General features: G+C 44.1%; 1 protein-coding gene across 1 annotated transcript in view; it reads left to right on the top strand.

The window, feature by feature from the left end:
• LOC137431824 (rho GTPase-activating protein 5) overlaps positions 1-19,837 on the top strand; it is a 65,589-nt gene that overhangs the window by 12,448 nt on the left and 33,304 nt on the right. Inside the window, exons 3-4 of the mRNA XM_078781065.1 lie at positions 12,290-12,367; positions 12,804-12,935. Coding sequence (XP_078637191.1) covers positions 12,290-12,367; positions 12,804-12,935 — 210 coding nt within the window. The remainder of the gene's footprint in view (positions 1-12,289; positions 12,368-12,803; positions 12,936-19,837) is intronic.

Genomic DNA, 19,837 nt, shown 5'->3' with positions numbered 1-19,837 from the left:
GTCAGAAAGTAGGAGAAGTCAGACAGGAATAATGGGTGTGGTTTGGGAGGGCGGTAGACGACAGCCATGACTGACTGCGTGCGACCAGAGAGTTTAAAAGCCAGGTGTTCAAAGGATGAGGATGAGGCGATGGGGATGAGGCTGGTCCTGATGTCTTGACGGTGGATAACGGCAATTCCACCACCTCGGCCCTCCGAGCGTGGTTTATTGACGTAGGAATATCCATTGGGTGTGGTGAGGTTGAGCGTGAGTAGTCCAGTGGTTGTTGCCAGGTTTCGGTGAGACAGAGAAAGTCCAGTTTGTTATCCAGGATGTAGTCGTTGAGGATGAGGCATTTGTTGTTGAGGGACCGGGTGTTGAACAGGGTGAGCTTGATGTTGTTTTGACCAAACCAAACCATCTCAACCTGTTCCTCTTCACAGCATCAATCACAGGCTCTCCTGCAACTTCCTCACAATAAAGAGCGCGTCTGTTGTTCCTCTTCCTGGCATAAATCCAAACTGCGTTTCGTCGATCTTCACCTTCTTCCTTATCCTCCTCTCCAACACCCTTTTCAATACCTTCATTCCATGCTCCAATAACTTTATCGCTCGGTACGAGCCACACTCCAGAGGGTCACCTTTCCCCTTGTATAGAGGGACGAGGGTACTCAGTTCCCAATCCACTGGAATGCGGCCTTCATTCACCAGATTACAGATCTCTGTCATTCTCTTCACACCCCAACTTCCTGCTGCCTTGAACATATCTCCCACAACTCCCGTCGGCCCTCCCGCTTTTCTACTCTTCATTGCTTTTATCGCTTCCTCAACTTCCTTCTCAGTTATCTTCTCTGCCGGTCCTAAAACTGGGTTACTCTCTATGTTGCCATCCCATTCATTCTCTGTATTCAACAGCATTTCCATATATATTTTCCATCTTCCTTTAATTCCATCTGGGTCCACAACGATTTGTCCCACTTCATCCTTCAAGCAACTCGCCCCCATTCCATCACACCTCTCTTTCGCTATCTGGTTTGCAATCCTGAATACCGCTCTCGGACCCTCTTCCGAATCCAAGCGTTCTCCGAACATTTTCCTACATGCCTCCTGCGCCTTTGCTACCTCTTCCTTTGCAGCCTTCTTGGCTGCCTTATAACTTTCATGCTCTGCTTTTTCTGCTCCCGTACTCTTCACCTTCTGCCAGTCCTTGAACTTCTTCCTCTTCTTGTCAATCCTTTTTCCAACTTCCTCATCCCACCACCATGTTTCCGAGTGCCTCGGTGATCCTTTTGTCCATCCACATACCTCACCAACGGCTCCCAACAGACTATCTTTCATTGACATCCAACCACGTTCATGCTCAACCACATCATCCTCTACCTTACTCAGCCTCTCTTTTAATGTCTCCCTTACTGTCACCTCTTTCAACCTCCACACCTTCATTCTCGGTTGGTACTTCGCCCGCCGAGCTCTCCTCACACCTTTCACCCTTATGTCGCAGACAACCAAGTGTTGCTGTGAAACAGCCTCCTCCCCCGGGATCACCTTTGTGTCCCGGAGGTGCCCCCTATCTCGCCTATGCACCATCAGGTAGTCAACGGTTGTCGTCGACCCACCTGACATGTATGTAACAAGCTTATTATCCTCTTTCTGGAACTGAGTATTACAAATCAACAAATCAGCAAACTCCAAAATCCTTTCACCTTCTCCATTTCTCACACCATATCCGTAACCCCCATGAACTCCCTCAAAACCGTCCATACTCCTTCCCACATGTCCATTTCGGTCTCCTCCTACCACAACAACTTCCTCATCTTTCACGTTTTCCATCAGCTTCTCTATCGCACACCAGAACTTGTCCTTCGCTTCATCGCTCCGACCAACCTGCGGAGCATATCCCAAGATGACGTTCACCAAGAGCTTTCCAATCATCATTTTCACCATCGTCAACCTTTCACTCACTCTAGTCGCACTCACCACACTGTCTACAAACTCCTCAGAAACCAGGACACCAACACCATTCACGCCCTCCGGGCACCCTTGCCACACAAACTTGTATTTCTGTCCCTGCCTACCCTTCACCATTCTCACACCACTTCCCTTCCATGTCGTCTCTTGCACACAACATATGTCCACTCTTCTTCTGACCAATACTTCCACCACTTCTCCTGATCTCCCTGTCATTGTCCCTACATTCCATGTCCCAAAGCTCAGAAACCGATCTCCACTTCGGGCTGTACCCTGCCCATATGTAGTTGTAATTGTCATGGTTCTCTTTTTGAGGCAATGTTTTTATGGCCGGATGCCCTTCCTGACGCCAACCCTCTTTGTCGCCTTTTACGACACGCAGGGATACGGTGTACCTATTCTAACCAGGGTACACATGGGGTACTCATGAAGGAGAAAAAAGGAAAGTGAAGCATTTTAACGTTTTAAAGAGCTTTTCAAGGAAAAAGGAAGAATCACATTGTCTTCAATGAAGATTCAGTTTGGAGATATTCAGAAAAGGGAGAGATAAAAAAAGAAGTACAGGAAGTACAAGTAAAAGGCAGGATGAGATGGTATTTTGGAGTGAAAAGGAGTTTTTTTGGTTTGTTTTTATTTTTTGAAGTGAGGAAAGGGAATATTATAATGTTGAAGCAGAAGGAGGAAACATTTTGGCGAAAGCAAGAAGCGGAACTAGAAACAACCTCAAAATTGAGACAATTTGCTCCTTTAAGAGCGTTAAGGAGACCTTAAAAACCACCCCTGGAAATATTACTGCAAATGAACTGCAGTTGGAAGCTGTCAGGGGCTTGGTGACGATCTTCAAAAGAGCCCTCTGAACAAAACTTTGAGAAGAAGAAAACTTCACAATTTGGTCCATGAATCATGATCCCTTACTGAAATGGAGGTGGATACTTCGAGACCTGGGAGGATTCAGGTCCGCCTTCTGAAACCCGCATTTGGAGATAACAACCAATGACACACACACACACACACACACACACACACACACACACACACACACACACACACACACACACACACACACACACACACACACACACACGTTTATTCAAGTTTCTGAGTCCCTTCGGGCCTATGCTGACCAAGCCCATATTAGGCATAGACCCGGCCACTTTTCGCTTCCACCCCTATCTCGATGCCAAGGTATGATTGTACAATGGTACAGTAGAGTAAAGTACAGCAGATACCATACACTGTGATGGGAAGCACCATGCCATAGTGTATCCATGTGAGGGAATATTAATGTGTTTTGGCTCTGGAGGTGCAAGAAGATGGGAGAGTGTCCACTCGTATGCTTTCTTCAGCTGATGATGCTTCAACAATGCGACTGCAAATGAATGTTGAGTGAACTATTGCTTGTGTTTTGTTCGTGCAGTGAACAAAACAGCTTCGATTCACTGCAGCACTTACATGATGCTTAAAAAAAAAAATCACATTGTGTTTTTCATGTATATAGTAGACCTGGAATCTACTCTTGAATTTAGCTCTGAGTCTTAAAAACATGCGACTAATCACGACTGATCCTGTAATCTGCACCTGAAACTTTACCTGCCCCTCTAATTTCATTGCACGTATTGCAGTTCGTCGGACGTTCTTGTAATGCCAAGGCGTACCTTTTATGCCTTACAATCGTTTTGTAAGCCACTGCAGTTTGCAGCATTTCAAAAGTTTAGTGCATGATGGTCTCTTCCATGTTTCCAGCATGTTCTATGTACAACGTAAGCCTTGCAAAAGCATTGATGCCTCAGCTTGACGTGTCTTGCTTAGGTTATCAGCCAAGGTTTACTGTGCCCTGTGCCATACGCTTGATGGTATGTTTGATATGGTGTCAATGAAGTGGTGGAATATTCATGTACATGGTATCTTCAACCAATCTTTATTGTTACCTTTTTTAAGTTTTTCTTTTTTTTGGCAGGTTTGGTTGTGGAGAGTAGAGTAGAGTAGAGTCCACAGCATAACATATTTTCACTCCGATGACTGGTCCGCGGAGCATATCTATTCATTATAACATGACTGCTGTAAAAAAAATTCAAAAATTGCTTTTCTATAAAGTCGACATTTGAGTGATAGAACACTTTACTGCTGTTACTGCAACAAACATCTCGCTTTGTTCAATGCGTTTTTGTTCTGATGTTGAGATAACTCCTGAATGGTGGAGCATCCCAAACATTGTTGCCGATGAGAAGAGGATTATGATGTGCGCTTATTTTTGTACATTACTGTTCTGGCAATTGTCCCATTTTTCTCCCACACAGTCTGAAACATGAATTTCTGGGGAACTGTCCAAATGGTTTTGCTGCAATTTTGTCTCGTTTTGCACGCTTGGGTGCAGGGTTAGCAGCCGCACTTTCTCAGGAAATGGCATTTAAGGGTCTGCCTCAATTTCGCTCTCTCTAAATGTATTCCTTTGTGGGAAGGCAATGGAGTTTGGGTTACACTACATTATAATGAAGAATTAGTCTTGCAGGTGAAGGCTTGTGTCGATCTGTGGCGGTGAAGAGGTCGAACAATGGATGAAATCAACAGGACCTTGATTGAGGAATGCTAACCGTCGTGGGAAGCGAGGGGTAGTTGAAGTTTCAGGCGTTGACGCTCTTTCGCTCCGATGAAGGCTTAATGTCCGAAATGTCGGCTTCTCCTTGTTTCCCAAGGTGGTTATTATTACCTCGGTCAACATCCTGTTGATTTCATCCATTACACTACATTAGATTGTTTTGTACATTCTACATTTGGCAAAGGTGTATAATGGTTACATTTGACTCTTTAAAGACTTTAATTATTTCTCATCACCTTGACTTTCAATTTTAATTTTTTTTAATTTTTTTTTTTAATATGTATTTTGGCCTTTCCATGCATACCATCAGCAAAATCCTACCATCTAATTCTCTCGCACAATCACTTTTAGCTTGTTCTAAGCGTATCACTTCAGAGACAGCGCTGTGCCCATCTCAGAGAGGCAGATTGAAAGGGGCAGTAGCCTCGGCCTGCTCTCCAACTGCATTACTTGAAGTTTTGTTGCCTTGACAGATGCTGGTGAAATGCCAAGTGGTCAATTTGACACCAAATAGATGAAGTGTTCAACTACCACCCAGGTTTTCTTTTTATTTTTGATTGCTGTCTTCTTGTGTTTGCTGGCCATTAAAAAAAAAACTTTTCAGTAGCTTTAAAATAAATGTCATTTGAATACTTTATCCTTTCAATCAACCAGGCCTCATTACAGGTTGCATTGGTTGGGAGGAGGCGGGGTGTTGGAGGGGTGGGGGGGGGGGGGGGGAGGAGGGTATATATATCTTCTTATGTCATCAACTCAATGTGGCGACATGATGAGATTTTTCCAGTGTTCTCGGATTGCGTCGACTAAATCAACGCCATTCAGAATTGTGTCTTTCCCGATGATGTCCCAAAGGGTTGTGAGAGGACTCCCCCTTCTTTGGGGTTCCTTGGCCCTCCAGAGTAGGACTTTCTTTGCTGGTTGTTCATGGCACATCACATGATCAGCAAGGCGAAGGTGGCATTGTCTCACAATAGCAGAGATGCGGGGAGGAGAACCATACAAATCTCTGTTGGTGATAGGATCTTGCCAATAAATATTCAGGACTTTGTGAAGCAATATATATATATATATATATATATATATATATATATATATATATATATATATATATATATATATATATATATATACAGTCCTGGCCAAATATATTGGTACCCTTGCACTTTTTTCAAATAATGCACCATTTCTTCCAGAAAAATGTTTAAATTAAAGAATATTTTGGTATCCACATATGTATTTCTTTGGCTCTCAGTGAAACAAAAAATAAAAGCTGAAAAAATTACTAAATCTTTGCTTATTCCACACATAAATCCTAAAATGGCCCGGACAATATTATTGGCACCTTTTAGAAGTTGTTAGGAATAATAAGATTTCAAGCAGGTGATTCTCCTTTACTTTGGAATTGAACTCACCTGTGATGAGTTGCAGGTGCCTGCAATATAAAAATCACTCATTTGAATAGAGAAACAGAGCATGGAGAAACAGTTTGAATATAGAAAAGGAGTCATTCTGCTGTTTTATGTCACAATGAGCATGGAGAAATCGGGAGAAAAAAAAAGAAAACCAGAGAATTGTCTGAGGAGGTCAGACACAAGATTGTAGCCAAGCATGGACAATCTCAAGGCTACAAGTCCATCTCCAGAGACCATGATATTCCTGTGTCCATAGTACGCAATGTTATCAGGAAGTTTAAGGCCCATGGCACTGTAGCCAACCTCCCTGAACGTGGCTGCAAGAGAAAACTTGATCCAAGATTGCAGCGAAGGATTGTTTGAATGGTGGAGAAAGCACCTCGATCAACCGCCAAACAGATTCAAGCTGACCTTCAGACACAAGGTAGAACACTTTCAACTCACACCATCCATCACCAACTCGATGAAAGGGGGTTCTATGGTAGGAGACCGAGGAGTACCCCACTGCTGAGAGAGAGACATAAGAAGGCCCAACTGGAGTTTGCCAAAACACACCTGAACAAGCCAAAATCATTCTGTGGACAGATGAGACCAAATTAGAGCTTATTGGTAAAGCACATCATCTCTATGTTGACAGAAAACAAACAAAATGAGGCCTTCAAAGAAGAGATCACCTTCCCTACAGTCAAACATGGAGGAGGTTCAGTGATGTTTTGGGGTTGCTGTGCTGCCTCTGGCACTGGGTACCTTGAATGTGTGCATGGCATCACAAAATCAGGAGATTACCAAGGCATTTTGGAGCGCAATGTTCAACCCAGTGTCAGAAAGCTGGGTCTCCGTCGAAGGTCATGGGTCTTGCAGCAGGACAATGACCCGAAACACACTTCAAAAAGCACCCAGGAATGGTTCAAGACCAAATGCTGGCCTGTTCTGAAGTGGCCGGCAATGAGTCCAGATCTAAATCCCATTGAACACCTGTTGGGAGATCTGAAAACAGCAGTTGGAAGAAGGTACCCTTCAAATCTGGGAGAACTGGAGCAGTTTGCACAAGAAGAGGGGGACAAACTGCCAGGAGAGAGGTGTAGGAAGCTCATTCATGGTGATAGGAAGCGCTTGACTGCAGTTATTTTGTCCAAAGGCCGTGTGTGTAACCAAATATTCAGTCGAGGGTGTCAATAATTTTGTCAATGCCATTTCTTTTTATTTTCTGAATTAAAAGGATATATTAAGTTCTGAATCAAAAACAAAGGTTCTGTAATATTAACAGTGAAATAAAGAATTGTGGAGGCCAAATACTTTTGTCAATTACAAGTCATTTTTCGAGAAAATTGTGAGTTATTTGAAATAAGTTGTAATATACTGTATATACACACACTGTATATGTATATACACATTGTATATGTATATACACACTGTATATGTATATACACACTGTATATGTATATAGACACTGTATATGTATACACACACTGTATATGTATATACACACTGTATATGTATGTATGTATGTATGTATATGTATATATACAGTCACGTGAAAAAGTAAGTGCACCCCATGTAAAGTTTAGACTTTTTCAACATATTTCAACATACAGCTATTTGAACTTCATTTAAACAATATTGATAGATAAAGGTGATATAATATAACAAATATCATGAAACATTTACATTTTGTAGTCCATTGTATAATTTAAATAGACATAAATGCAAATTTCGCAAGTGGAAAAAGTAAGTACACCCCGACATTTATCACTACTTCAAATACCTAAAATTAGAATCAGGTGCACCAGCTCAGGTGCAAATGATTAGAGCATTGTTAGAGACGATCTTGGAGGAACCTGTCTTATTTAAACCTCAGACATTTAGTTTGGTTTGCTCTTTGTTGTTGAAGTGTGTGGCGTCACCATGCCTAGATCAAAAGAGCTCTCTGAGGCCTTCAGAAAGAAGGTTATTGATGCCTACAAGTCTGGGAAGGGATTTAAAAAGATCTCCAAACAATTTGAAATCAAACATTCGACTGTCCGGAAGATCATCTACAAGTGGAGAAGATTCCAAACAATTGCCAACTTGTTCAGGCCAGGCCGCCCGAGCAAGTTCAGCCCGAGAGCAGACCACAAGATGCTGAAAGAAGTCTCTATGAACCCTAGAATGTCATCACGGGACCTACAGGTAGCTCTTGCCACTGTCGATGTCAAAGTGCATGACTCTACCATTAGAAAGAGGCTGCACAAATTTGATCTACATGGGAGGTGTGCCAGGAGGAAACCTTTGCTGTCCAGAAAGAACATCAGGGCAAGACTAAAGTTTGCCAATGAACACCTTGGCAAAGACCAGCACTTCTGGAACAATGTGTTCTGGACAGATGAGTCAAAGGTAGAGCTATTTGGCCACAGTAAAAGAAGACATGTTTGGCGAAAACCAAAGAGCATTTGACCACAAGAACCTGATACCAACTGTAAAGCATGGTGGTGGAAATATTGTGGTTTGGGGCAGCTTTGCTGCATCAGGATCTGGGCTGCTCACCATCATATAATCCACTATGAATTCCTCATTGTACCAGAGGGTGCTTGAGGATAATGTGAAGCCATCTGTCGGAAAGTTGAAGCTCAACTGAAGGTGAACCTCGCAACATGACAATGACCCTAAACATACCATTAAATCCACCAAGGAATGGCTGGAAAGAAAGAAATGGAGGGTTCTGGAATGGCCAAGTCAAAGCCCGGATGTAAATCCTATCGAGATGTTGTGGGGGGATTTGAAACGAGCTGTGCATGCAAGAAACCCCTCAAACATCGCACAGCTGAAAGAATTCTGCATAGAGGAGTGGGCAAAAATTTCTCCCAGTCGATGTCAGAGACTGGTAGACAGTTATAAGAAACGCCTACTTGAGGTTGTTTCTGCCAAAGGGGGCAATACCACCTATTAGAGCCAAGGGTGTACTTACTTTTTCCACATGTGAAATTTGCATTTATGTTTATTTAAATTATACAATGGACTACAAAATGTAAATGTTTCATGATATTTGTTATATTATATCACCTTTATCTATCAATATTGTTGAAATGAAAATCAAATAGCTGTATGTTGAAATATGTTGAAAAAGTCAAAACTTTACATGGGGTGTACTTACTTTTTCACGTGACTGTATATATATATATTGTTGTGGATATGAGGATTGTTTTGTTTTTTTGATTGCTTTATTCTGGACCCTCCTGCCTCCAGTTGTGTATAAAGGTCAAAGGTCATTCCGTAGTTATTTCATAAACAATCACGTTAGCCAATCATAGATTTCCCCCTTTGTTGACAGTTATTTCCTTATTCTGTGTAGTAGGGTAAGGCCTTGTCTTCCATTAATTGACACTCCATTGCACCGAATTCAAATAAATAGATCCCCTTTTATTTTCATTCCCAAAGCCCCATTCCCAAAGCCTCGATTTTCCAACTGCATTCGCCGCCATTGCCATGTGCTCCGGCTCGGAGAAGAAGGGCGTGTCTCCACCTCGTCATAGAGGGGAGGAGTGAGCCAGCCCCGAACAACCAACCAAGCACGAGGGGTTTGGTTTGAGAGGGCGGAGGAAGAGCGATCGGGGAGGTTCGAAAAGGTTCAAGGGTGGGGCTATATATACCCCATGGGAGACGCCCCCACCTCAGATGAGTTCTGAGTGCTGCAAAGAGACGAGCTTCAGAGAGAAGTGCGCGAGGAGGGAAGAGAAGCGAAAAGGAAGCCTTGAGACAAGTGCGACAGAAGCGCGGGGGAAGCCTTTAACACAAGTGCACGAGAGAAGCGCGGGGGAAGCCTTGAGAGAAGTGCACGACGTCACCCTGCTCGCTCCCAGCCTGACGAGGCCCGGCTTGCTGTGCGCCCTGCCAAGCCTTCCAGCTTGTGGTCCGAGCTGAACCTTCCTCCCGGTCCAGCCAATCGTTCCTGCCTCCATTCCCCATTCGTGTGAGTCCGTCTTTGTTTGTTCTGTCCCTGGGTTAATTAAGACTGTAATAGATAAGCTAGCAATTTTCACTGTGTCACCTTTCCTCTTCTGTATTTTATTTTCTTATCCTTCCTTCTTCCTTGGTTTCTTTCAATTGTGTAAATACTAAATAAATTATATTTGTATTTCTTACCCTTTGTCTTTCTTTCTTCTTTACATCCTTCGTTTTAGTCTTTTCCCCATTGAATATCTGTGGCGCGATTCGGCCAACGTCCAAGAATCGGATTAGTCGGGGTAACTGTTCGGGCGCGGCGGCCATCCGCTCGGCAAACAACATCCTCGCCGCGGTCCCGTAACAATATATATATATATATGTATGTATATATATATATATATATATATATATATATATATATATATATATATATATATGGGGATGAAACGTGGTTATCTGCAAGTAAGAGGGTTGGGCTATGTAAAGTTAATGGGGGTGAAATTATTGTGGATAGGGATCAGGTGTGACATGAGATGTTGGTGCACCTCTTGCTTGAAGCCTTGGAGGGAACCATCTCTGGAAGACATTTCCACAAACTGGATAAAAGAGGAACAAAAGAGAGAAGGTGGGTGGAAAGTCTACAATGAATCGGGGTAAAATCTGTGTTTACACATATTGGAGCTCCAAAGCCTGCCCACGGTGGCCCTGCTTTGACTAATCTTATCAGAGCAATGCTGAAAACTTGGCGGTGGTTAATTAACTAGACAACCCCAGGAAGTGCCAATGGCCTCCGGCAGAAGAGTGCCTGGTTAGGGTTGTGGAATCCTTGATGGAGGAAATGCTGTCAAAAGGCAGAAAAATTGATACCTATAGATCAATCAATGGTATCCACACAAGACTTGTTGCCTTGTGAGCATTTAAAGTTGTTTCCCTGTATCATGTAACTTTGGCACATCAAACATGATTCCTGTTTATGTTTACACGAATACAATGAGGAATATTATTCATTGGACTGACAATGGAGATTACTCGATAGTGAAAAGCACGAAAGTTAGATCCACACGAAAGATAAGTACTTTACAGTATTCATTTCAAAAGATATGATGGATGTGAACCTATTTTGTTTTGTTTTTTACCTCAAGTAAGATGCTGTAGTGGATTGCCAGTGGATGAAAAATTTCCATGTTTCACGTGGACAATAAAAAAATAATGAATTGGAATTAATGAATAAATAGTTCCCAAAAATGTATTTCTGCTCTACGAAATCAAGGTACCCAACCGATGGTGAATGTGATGTGGAAGTGGAACTGGCATGGAGTGCAAGTCTCTTGAATCCTCAAGTGCCTCACGGAAACTTTTTGACTTGAATTCCCCACGCCACAAGGCATATCCGGTCCTTATCTTGACCCTGCAGCCTCCGGGATGCAGAACCTCGAGAGGAAAAATGGTGTGGGGTGAAAGGAGTATCACTTTATTTCCACTTATTATATTTCTGTTTGTACAAGGATTTCATGAGGAAGCTTGGAGACAGTAACGAGCCATGGCACGGCTTATGACACCAGTGTCATACCATTTGTCACAAGTGGCCACCCAAAGGCCTACTCTTGTGGAGAAATACCATAAATACCTTTTATACCTTTTTATAAAAGAAAAATACCTTTTAATTTGCACATAGTTGTAGACAGAATGGCTGGCTTTTTACATCATTTATAAGGGTGTTGTGCTTTACGCTGCACCATATCTGCTTGATAAGTTAGTGTAACCATGCTTGATTCCACTTGGGATGAAATTCGGAATAGCCGTTTGGAGAAGAGCACGTGATAAAACGTGTCCATTGTAGCTGCACCTGTGTCATTACCAGCATAACCGTAAACGTTACCAGTTGCATTTAATGCTTGCTTGTCATTGGCAATTTTTGTGTTGTCGGTGTGGTGCTTACCTTTGTGTGCTCTTTTTGTTGAGTCATCTTGAATTGCACCGATTCCAATGTAGCTTGGTTGCTTTGTCAAAAAAAATAAAATAAAATAACCACCTTTAGAGGCCATTTTTCCCCGCAAGCGGGGGTTGGCCTTTTTCGGGAACCGTGGTTGTTGTTGTTTTTTGGTCCCCTTTTTGAAGCAATGTTTTACGGCCGGATGCCCTTCCTGACGCCAACCCTTTTTGCCGCCTTTAACGACAAACAGGGAATTACCAGTGAACTGGTACTCAATTTGCCGACCTCGAAAGGATGACAGGCTGAGTCAACCCCCCTGGCGTTAATTCAGCGATCGACCGGGATTCGAACCCAGGATCCTAGGATCCCAAGCCGGCACCCTAGCTGCTAGCCCAACACCAGGGATGGGATGATGGATATTTGTCAATGATATTCATATATTGACCAACTCTCTAAACTCACTTCTTATCCCTTGGCTCAGGTCTAAATACAGAAGGCCTATATCGTGTCAGTGGAAACAAGGCTGACCAAGAGAACCTTCAACTTATTTTCGAGAAAGGTTTGTTCGTTTCACAAATCCAACTTTCATTGTTTTTTTGTTTTTTCATTTTCTTTTCCAATGGGGTCTGCTGGTCTCTTTGAAACACACAGACCACTCATATCTTCAATTATGCCATTATGTGTTTTGCCTTGGTACGTTTGCAACATTGTGACTCATAATTTGTGCTGTTCATTGCTAAGTGGGTGGAATGTTGAACCATCATGTTATGTGGAGGACTTGAAAGTACCCTTTGTGGATACTAATTGAGAAAGGAAACTACAACACCAAGTAAAATTGGAATTGTGTGTGTGTGTGTGTGTGTGTGTGTGTGTGTGTGTGTGTGTGTGTGTGTGTGTGTGTGTGTGTGTGTGTGTGTGTGTGTGTGTGTGTGTGTGTGTGTGTGTGTGTGTGTCATTCCAAGTTTAGGTTCAGTGGAGTGCTGCGTGTGTTACAGATAATTCTGTGGACTTTGCAAAAATGAACATTTCTGTGCATTCTGTCACTGGAGTGCTGAAATCTTTCTTCACTGGTCTTGATGAGCCGCTGTTGCCCTACGACATCCAGAAAGAGCTTACGCAAGCTGTTTGTAAGTCAATCAGATTGCGTCAATGGGCTTCAAATGTCCATGTTTGCTTGTCCATTAACTGCTGACAATTCTATATATTTTTTTATTGCTTTTGAGCTATAAAGAGATGTTTCTATTTTAAGAGGTGACGATGGTTGGCCAAACTGAGTTTGTTTATTTTAACGCTTAGATGGATAATAAAGGAACTGCAGGGTAACATGATCTCAGGATAGAATGGGCCCTTGGAAGGCAATTTCTGCCTGAAGAAATGGTAAAAGTAGTGAAGGGAATGTATAAAAAAAAAAATCACAACCCATGGTAAAGACCAACTTGGGATGTATTACAATGTTTGAAGTCAAGGTAGGATTACACCAGGAATCGGTTTTAAATATTTTACTGTTTAAATAGTGATTGAAGGATTGACGAAGAATGAATGGTTGTTATTCACATGCGAGTTATTGTACGCAGATGACTTGGTATTGAATGTGGAAAGTGAAAAAGGAGAAAAATCGATGTTTCAAAAAGTGAAATAGAGAAGGGAAGTTTATGCATCAATATTAATAAAACGAAGGTTATGTGTGAGTGGAGAAGGCAAAAGAAAAGAGAGAAGACAATGGCCTTATTCAATACGCGGAAAAGGAGTTGGAAGGAACTCAATTCAATGTAGGCATTGTTATATATGGTGTCACAAGAGGTGCAGTGGTATCACAGGAAATTTGGAAGCAAAAGCTGGGATTTTCATATTTAAGAGATGTTGAGGATCAATAATTTCAAGAAAAAGATGAAGATAATGAAATCCTCAGAATTTAATTTAGAAAAAGTCAAAAGTTTCTGCTACCTTGAAGACATGATAGAGGCATCAGGAGCAGGAGAATTAATCCGTTAAATCATGAATAAAGTCAGCATGGAATACATGGAGGCAACTAAGTGGTATCACGAAGCACGGAAACATTCCATAGTCTGTAAAAAAAAAATCTACCATCATCATCATCATTTTAGGGCCATTTCCATGCTTCCATGTGTAAGCCGTGATTCACCCAATGGCTGCTTTCCAGGCTGCACGATCTGTTGCTAACCCTCTTGTTGCTAGCCCTCTCGTTAGTTCTTTAACTCTGAGATCATCTCTCAGCAACTCATCCAATGTTTTCCTCAACAATGTCAGTTTGTGTGTTTGTATGATTGTACAGATGTCTGGCCCCTTCATAAGGATAGGTTTTAAAGGCCAATCTTTTAACACGAATGTGTGTTTACTATGGTCGATTTTTGATAAAACAAACTCGAAAAAGATTTTCTTAAAAGAGTAATTATGTCTCTTTTATAGGAATTGTAGACAGTGGCTTGCGAACCGAGCCTCAAGGGCGGTGTACAGAAGTGTTTTAAAAAAGATAACAATAAATACAAGGTTCAGGGAGGTAAAATTAGCTGCATGTGATGTGCAACGTGTGCAGAGTAAAACGAGTGTTCATTCAAGTCCGTAGGATGTCAAATAAATAAAGAAGAAAGAAGAAATAAAGAAGAAGAATAAATAAAGATAAATAAAGAAGAAGCACACCTGACATGAGTCCGAGGCTTCAGACTTCGGCATGCTCACGAGGTTGCACCCTTTTTTTTTTTTCTTTTTTTTTTGTATACAAGATCGAGGCTCGTGAAAGAGCGAACATTAATCACACAGAAAGACAAACCGACACATAAAACATATAACATCGGGAGCGGTAGACAAGATGGGGAGAGAGGGGGAAGGACACAAACACAACATTTGAGAGCAGGGACCGAGAGACATGGAGACATCGAGAGATCTGTGAGAGGGAGAGGGCATTGGGGGGGGGCATGGGAGGGGGGGGCATGGGAAGGGGGGGGGGGGGTAGGAGAGGTATAAAACATATGGACACTGCCAGGACTTCCAGGAAAGAAGTTGGAATTTCAAACAAGGTGGATCTGGGGTGAATTAGCGAGGGTAGAAAAGATCAAGGTTTTGGATGGGGGAAGATAAGAGATGGTGGTGAACAGCTGTTTTAAAGACCTGGAGGGACGAGTGGGATTGAAGGGAGTGAGGGAGTTTGTTCCAGAGGCGGGAGAAAAGAGGAATGAAAGAGTGAAGGTGAGCAGAGAGCCGAGATTTCGGCAGTTTAACCATCAGAGGGTTGCTGGCAGATCTTGTGCGACCTGTAGGAATATTTGGGGGACAGAGCACAGAGAGAGCTGGGGGTGCAAGGCCGGAGAGGATTCGGTAGAAGACAGAAAGACCACCTACCTGCCTGCGGTGAGTGAGTGAAAGGCCCTCAGAGATAGCTTCATCGCAGGAGATTCCAATAATTCTGAAAGCTTTGGTTTCGACAGCGTGAAGCCGAGTTAGGTGTGAGGCAGGAGCACCGGCCCATAGGGGAGAACAGTATTCCATTGAGCTGCGGATGAAAGCCTTGTATGTGGTGAGGAGCTCAGGTGTGCCGAGGAAGGACTTCGCACGACGGAGGATGCCCAGTCGTTGACTGGCTTTGGAGGCCAGCTTGGAAATGTGGTTTTCCCAAGAAAGATCATGGCAGATAGTGAGACCCAAAAGCTTGAGCGACAAGACTTCTTGGAGAGGATTGTTGAGAAAGTAGATGGGAGGGTTGTCCAGTCGATCTTTTTGGAGAGACATAGTAAGAGTGTGAGATTTGTCAGGATTGAAAGACATGTTCCACTTGTTTGACCAGTCTGTGATTTTGTCCAAGTCTTCAGAGAGTGAGGAGGCTGCAGACTGCCGATCTGAGGGAAGAGGAATGGAGCGGCAGAGAGTGAGTCATCAGCAAAGAGATAGAGAGGATTTTCCAGAGAGTCGGAGAGATCATTGATAAAGACCAGAAAAAGCACAGGGCCCAGAACACTGCCTTGGGGAACTCCAGCCTGAACAGGAAGGGGAGATGAGAGAAATCCATTCAGGGCCACACGTTGACTACGACCAGAGAGGAAGTCTGCAAGCCATGCATGGAGATTTCCATGGATACCATAGGAGGAGAGTTTGGTGAGCAGAGCTGGGTGCCAGACCGTATCGAAGGCACGTGATGTGTCGAGGGAGACAGCTCTGATTTCCTGTTTGGCATTGAGGACCTCCATCAATTGTTGAGAAAGCAGAAGCAGCATGTCCAGAGTAGAGTGTCCAGGTCTGAAACCAAATTGATGATCAGAGATCAAGCCATTTGAGAAGAGGAAAGATTTCATATCCGAAGCAATGATGGATTCAATAAACTGTTCCGACCCATCATTTTTGACGGGCCTTTTACTCGTTCATAACGCCTGTATTAGACCTGTATTGATGTATGGAAGCGAAATGTGGGCAATGCGGATTGAAGATGTAAAAATAATGGAAGGAACAGAGAAGAGATTGAATGAAGAACGAATGGATTGTCTCTGAAAGAAAGAAAATACCGAGCTCAATAATCAGGAAGAGATTATAAAATCAATACTGGTGAACAATTCATGAGGAGAAGCCTTGGTTGGTATGATCATGTGTAATGGAGATCAGAAGATGAAGCTGTAAACAAAGTAATAAAGCTCGGGGGAGAAGGGAGGAAGCTGAGAGAACGTCCTAAAAAGACATGGAAGACTGTCAAGAAAGACATGGAATGTTTGAATTTGCATGTCAGTGATGGCATTGCATAATCCATATTTAGGAATGCTTTCATTCAACCAACCCACTGAAAAGGCAAAATGGTCATAAGTTGGTTGATTTTGTTGGCATGATAGTGCAGAAGTATATGCACACTCTCCGCTGAGCTATCAAGCCTGGGTTCAACATGCTGCAGGCTGCTACAACCTATGTAGAGTGTGGGCCTGAGATGAAATACTCACTTTGCTACCGGTTGATACATTTGCACGTTATTCAGTGTCATTCTATGTTTGTATTACAGAATAAACTAGAACGCCACTCAGTAGAGCGCATTCTCCCGCCGTGGGTTTAGTTGGAATAATACGTTTTGTTTAACATCCCCTCTCCCCAAAACAATGAATGAAAAAGAAAGTAGGCCCTAACTGTCAGAGAATTTATTTTGATATATCTCGGAATTAGAGGAGAAAATCATCATTTAAGAATAAGAATAAAAGCTTTAATGCAGTAAAACAGGAAAAGTAATTCCCAAAAAAATTTCCCAAAAAATTTCCTGGATCCGGAATAATATCCCGAGCTTCACCAAAAACTAATAAATTCTTCCTTATCCCAAGGGCAATCATCCCACCAACTTTCATCCAAATCCGTTCAGAACTTTTCCAGATATCTTGTTCACGAACACACGAACATACGCACACACACACACACGAACGGACACGATTGAATGCGTTACTCCCTGGCGGGAGTAATAAACCTGAAAATCGCAGAGCCAGAACCAGAATTATTTATTTGGTCTGGGAAGCCCATGTGAGGTTTCTTCTTCTTCAGCCTTTCACAACCCAGGATGAATATGCGATCTTTTATAAAAAAAGTTGGAATTTTTGCCAAATCTGTTTTATTCGTTTGTTAATATACCTCAGCCATTGACAAATTTGGAACTAAGTCTTTATAAGTTCATCAAATACTGACCCCGCGAATGACATTCGCTGAGCTAAATGTTGATATCTCTTCTGAGGTTAAAAAAAACAACAACAGTTTTAAAGCATTATACATATCAAACGATACATTTTATGAAACGGGGAAACCTAATACACACTTTGATGGTTTTAAAATGACAGAATGTCTTTATTATAAAAAAAAAAAGAATATTGAAGACGACGCTGCTAAAAAAATACACCGCTCTAACACATAACCACGAGTTTAAACTACATTTACAACAAATATGAAAACTATTTTCATATCACAATGTTAAATATAGAATATATAGAAGATAATGCTAGAAAAAAATTAGCCCTATCTTCTAATGGTAATTAAATCCTTCAAAAAATTCCTGGATCCGGAATAATATCCCGAGCTTCACCAAAAACTAATAAATTCTTCCTTATCCCAAGGGCAATCATCCCACCAACTTTCATCCAAATCCGTTCAGAACTTTTCCAGATATCTTGTTCACAAACACACGAACATATGCACACACACACACACACACACGGACATACACGATCGAATGCGTTACTCCCTGACGGGAGTAATAAACCTGAAAATCGCAGAGCCAGAACCAGAATTATTTATTTGGTCTGGGAAGCCCATGTGAGGTTTCTTCTTCTTCAGCCTTTCACAACCCTGGGTGAATATGCGATCTTTTATAAAAAAAAGTTGGAATTTTTGCCAAATCTGTTTTATTCGTTTGTTAATATACCTCAGCCATTGACAAATCTGGAACTAAGTCTTTATAAGTTCATCAAATACTGACCCGCGAATGACATTCGCTGAGCTAAATGTTGATATTGAAGGAGCTGGGGCTCCCACGTCGATCGGAAGAATGGACGCGACAAAAAGCTGGAATTCATCCGAGTTGCTTTATTCAAACCAAACACTCAGGCACTCTCAAAAGTCCGTTTATCGGGCAGCAATATATATACATATTATCCAGGAGCGTTTGCCCAGGAAAGGCGAGAGGGGGCGTGGCCCAGCGTCCTGGCTGCGGCCTGGCAAGTTGAGGGCGAGCCTGCCCGGGCGTCCTGGACGAGCCCGGCATGGTGATCGCTCCGCGTCCTTGATAGGTGCAAGGCGATTGTGAAAACCCAGCGGTAGCCGCTACACACGTCCCCCCAGAATCGACTTGCACCGGCAGGGTCAATTTGAGGGGGGTCCTGATGACCCGGCCGAAGCGACCCCTGGCGGGTCGTGGGAGGGGGTCCGGTGTGGTGGTGGGCGGTCGAGTGGGGGGCACTGTGGACGGGGCGTGGCCTCGCCGCGGCGGAAGGGCCACCTGTGGTGGGTGGTCCACGTCCACGTGCGCCGGCTTGAGGCGGTCCACCGCAATCCAGTCCGACCTGCCGCCGATGTCGATGACGAACGACTTGTCGTCCCGTCGCAGCACCCGGAAGGGCCCGTCGTACGGCGGCCGGAGTGGCCCCCGATGTGCGTCGTGACGCACAAAAACATACTCCGCTGTGCGAAGTGCTGGGGGGACGTAGGACTAGGGGTCACCGTGGTGGGATGTTGGCACGGGGGCAAACCGTCGGGCGGCCTCCTGGAGGTCCGAGCGCTGGTGAGCTGCGGACCAGGGACTGGTAGCGTCGGGGACGAATTCGCCCGGGACGCGTAGCGCCTGGCCATAGACAAGCTCGGCGGTGGATGCCTGGAGGTCCTCCTTGGGGGCCGTGCGGAGGCCCAAAAGGACCCACGGCAGCCGGTCGGCCCAACCGCCGTCTTGAAGGCCGGCCATGAGCGCGGCCTTCATGGAGCGGTGGAATCGCTCGCACAACCCGTTTGCTTGGGGGTGGTAGGCCGTAGTACGGTGGAGCTTGACCCCCAGGTTGCGGGCGACCGCGCCCCACAGCTCGGAGGTGAACTGTGGTCCGCGGTCTGACGAGATGTCCGCCGGTGCGCCGAAGCGGGTGACCCAGGTGGCGATGAAAGCCTGCGCCACGTCGGCGGTGGTGGTGGAGACGAGGGGAACGGCCTCCGGCCACCTGGTGGTCCTGTCCACCATGGTGAGCAGGTGTGTGAACCCCCGTGACGGGGGGAGGGGGCCCACCAGATCTACGTTGACGTGGTCGAAACGTCGTTCGGGCACGGTGAAAGGTGCCAGCGGGGCCTGGGTGTGTCGGTGGACCTTGGCCCGTTGGCAGGCCGTGCAGGTGCTGGTCCAATCGCGGACGTCCCGACGAAGGCCGTGCCAGACGAATCGCGCCGACACCAGCTTCTGGGAAGCTTTCCGGCCCGGGTGGGAAAGGCCGTGGAGGGAGGCGAAGATGCGGCGTTGCCAGGTGACGGGCACGATGGGGCGAGGCTGGCCTTGGGAGACGTCGCAGAGCAGGACAGTGTCCACGAA

The sequence above is a fragment of the Myxine glutinosa genome, chromosome 1 (assembly GCF_964187855.1).
Source record: "Myxine glutinosa chromosome 1, kmMyxGlut1.1, whole genome shotgun sequence".
Classification (NCBI taxonomy): domain Eukaryota; kingdom Metazoa; phylum Chordata; class Myxini; order Myxiniformes; family Myxinidae; genus Myxine; species Myxine glutinosa.
This window is presented reverse-complemented; position numbering and strand designations above follow the sequence as displayed.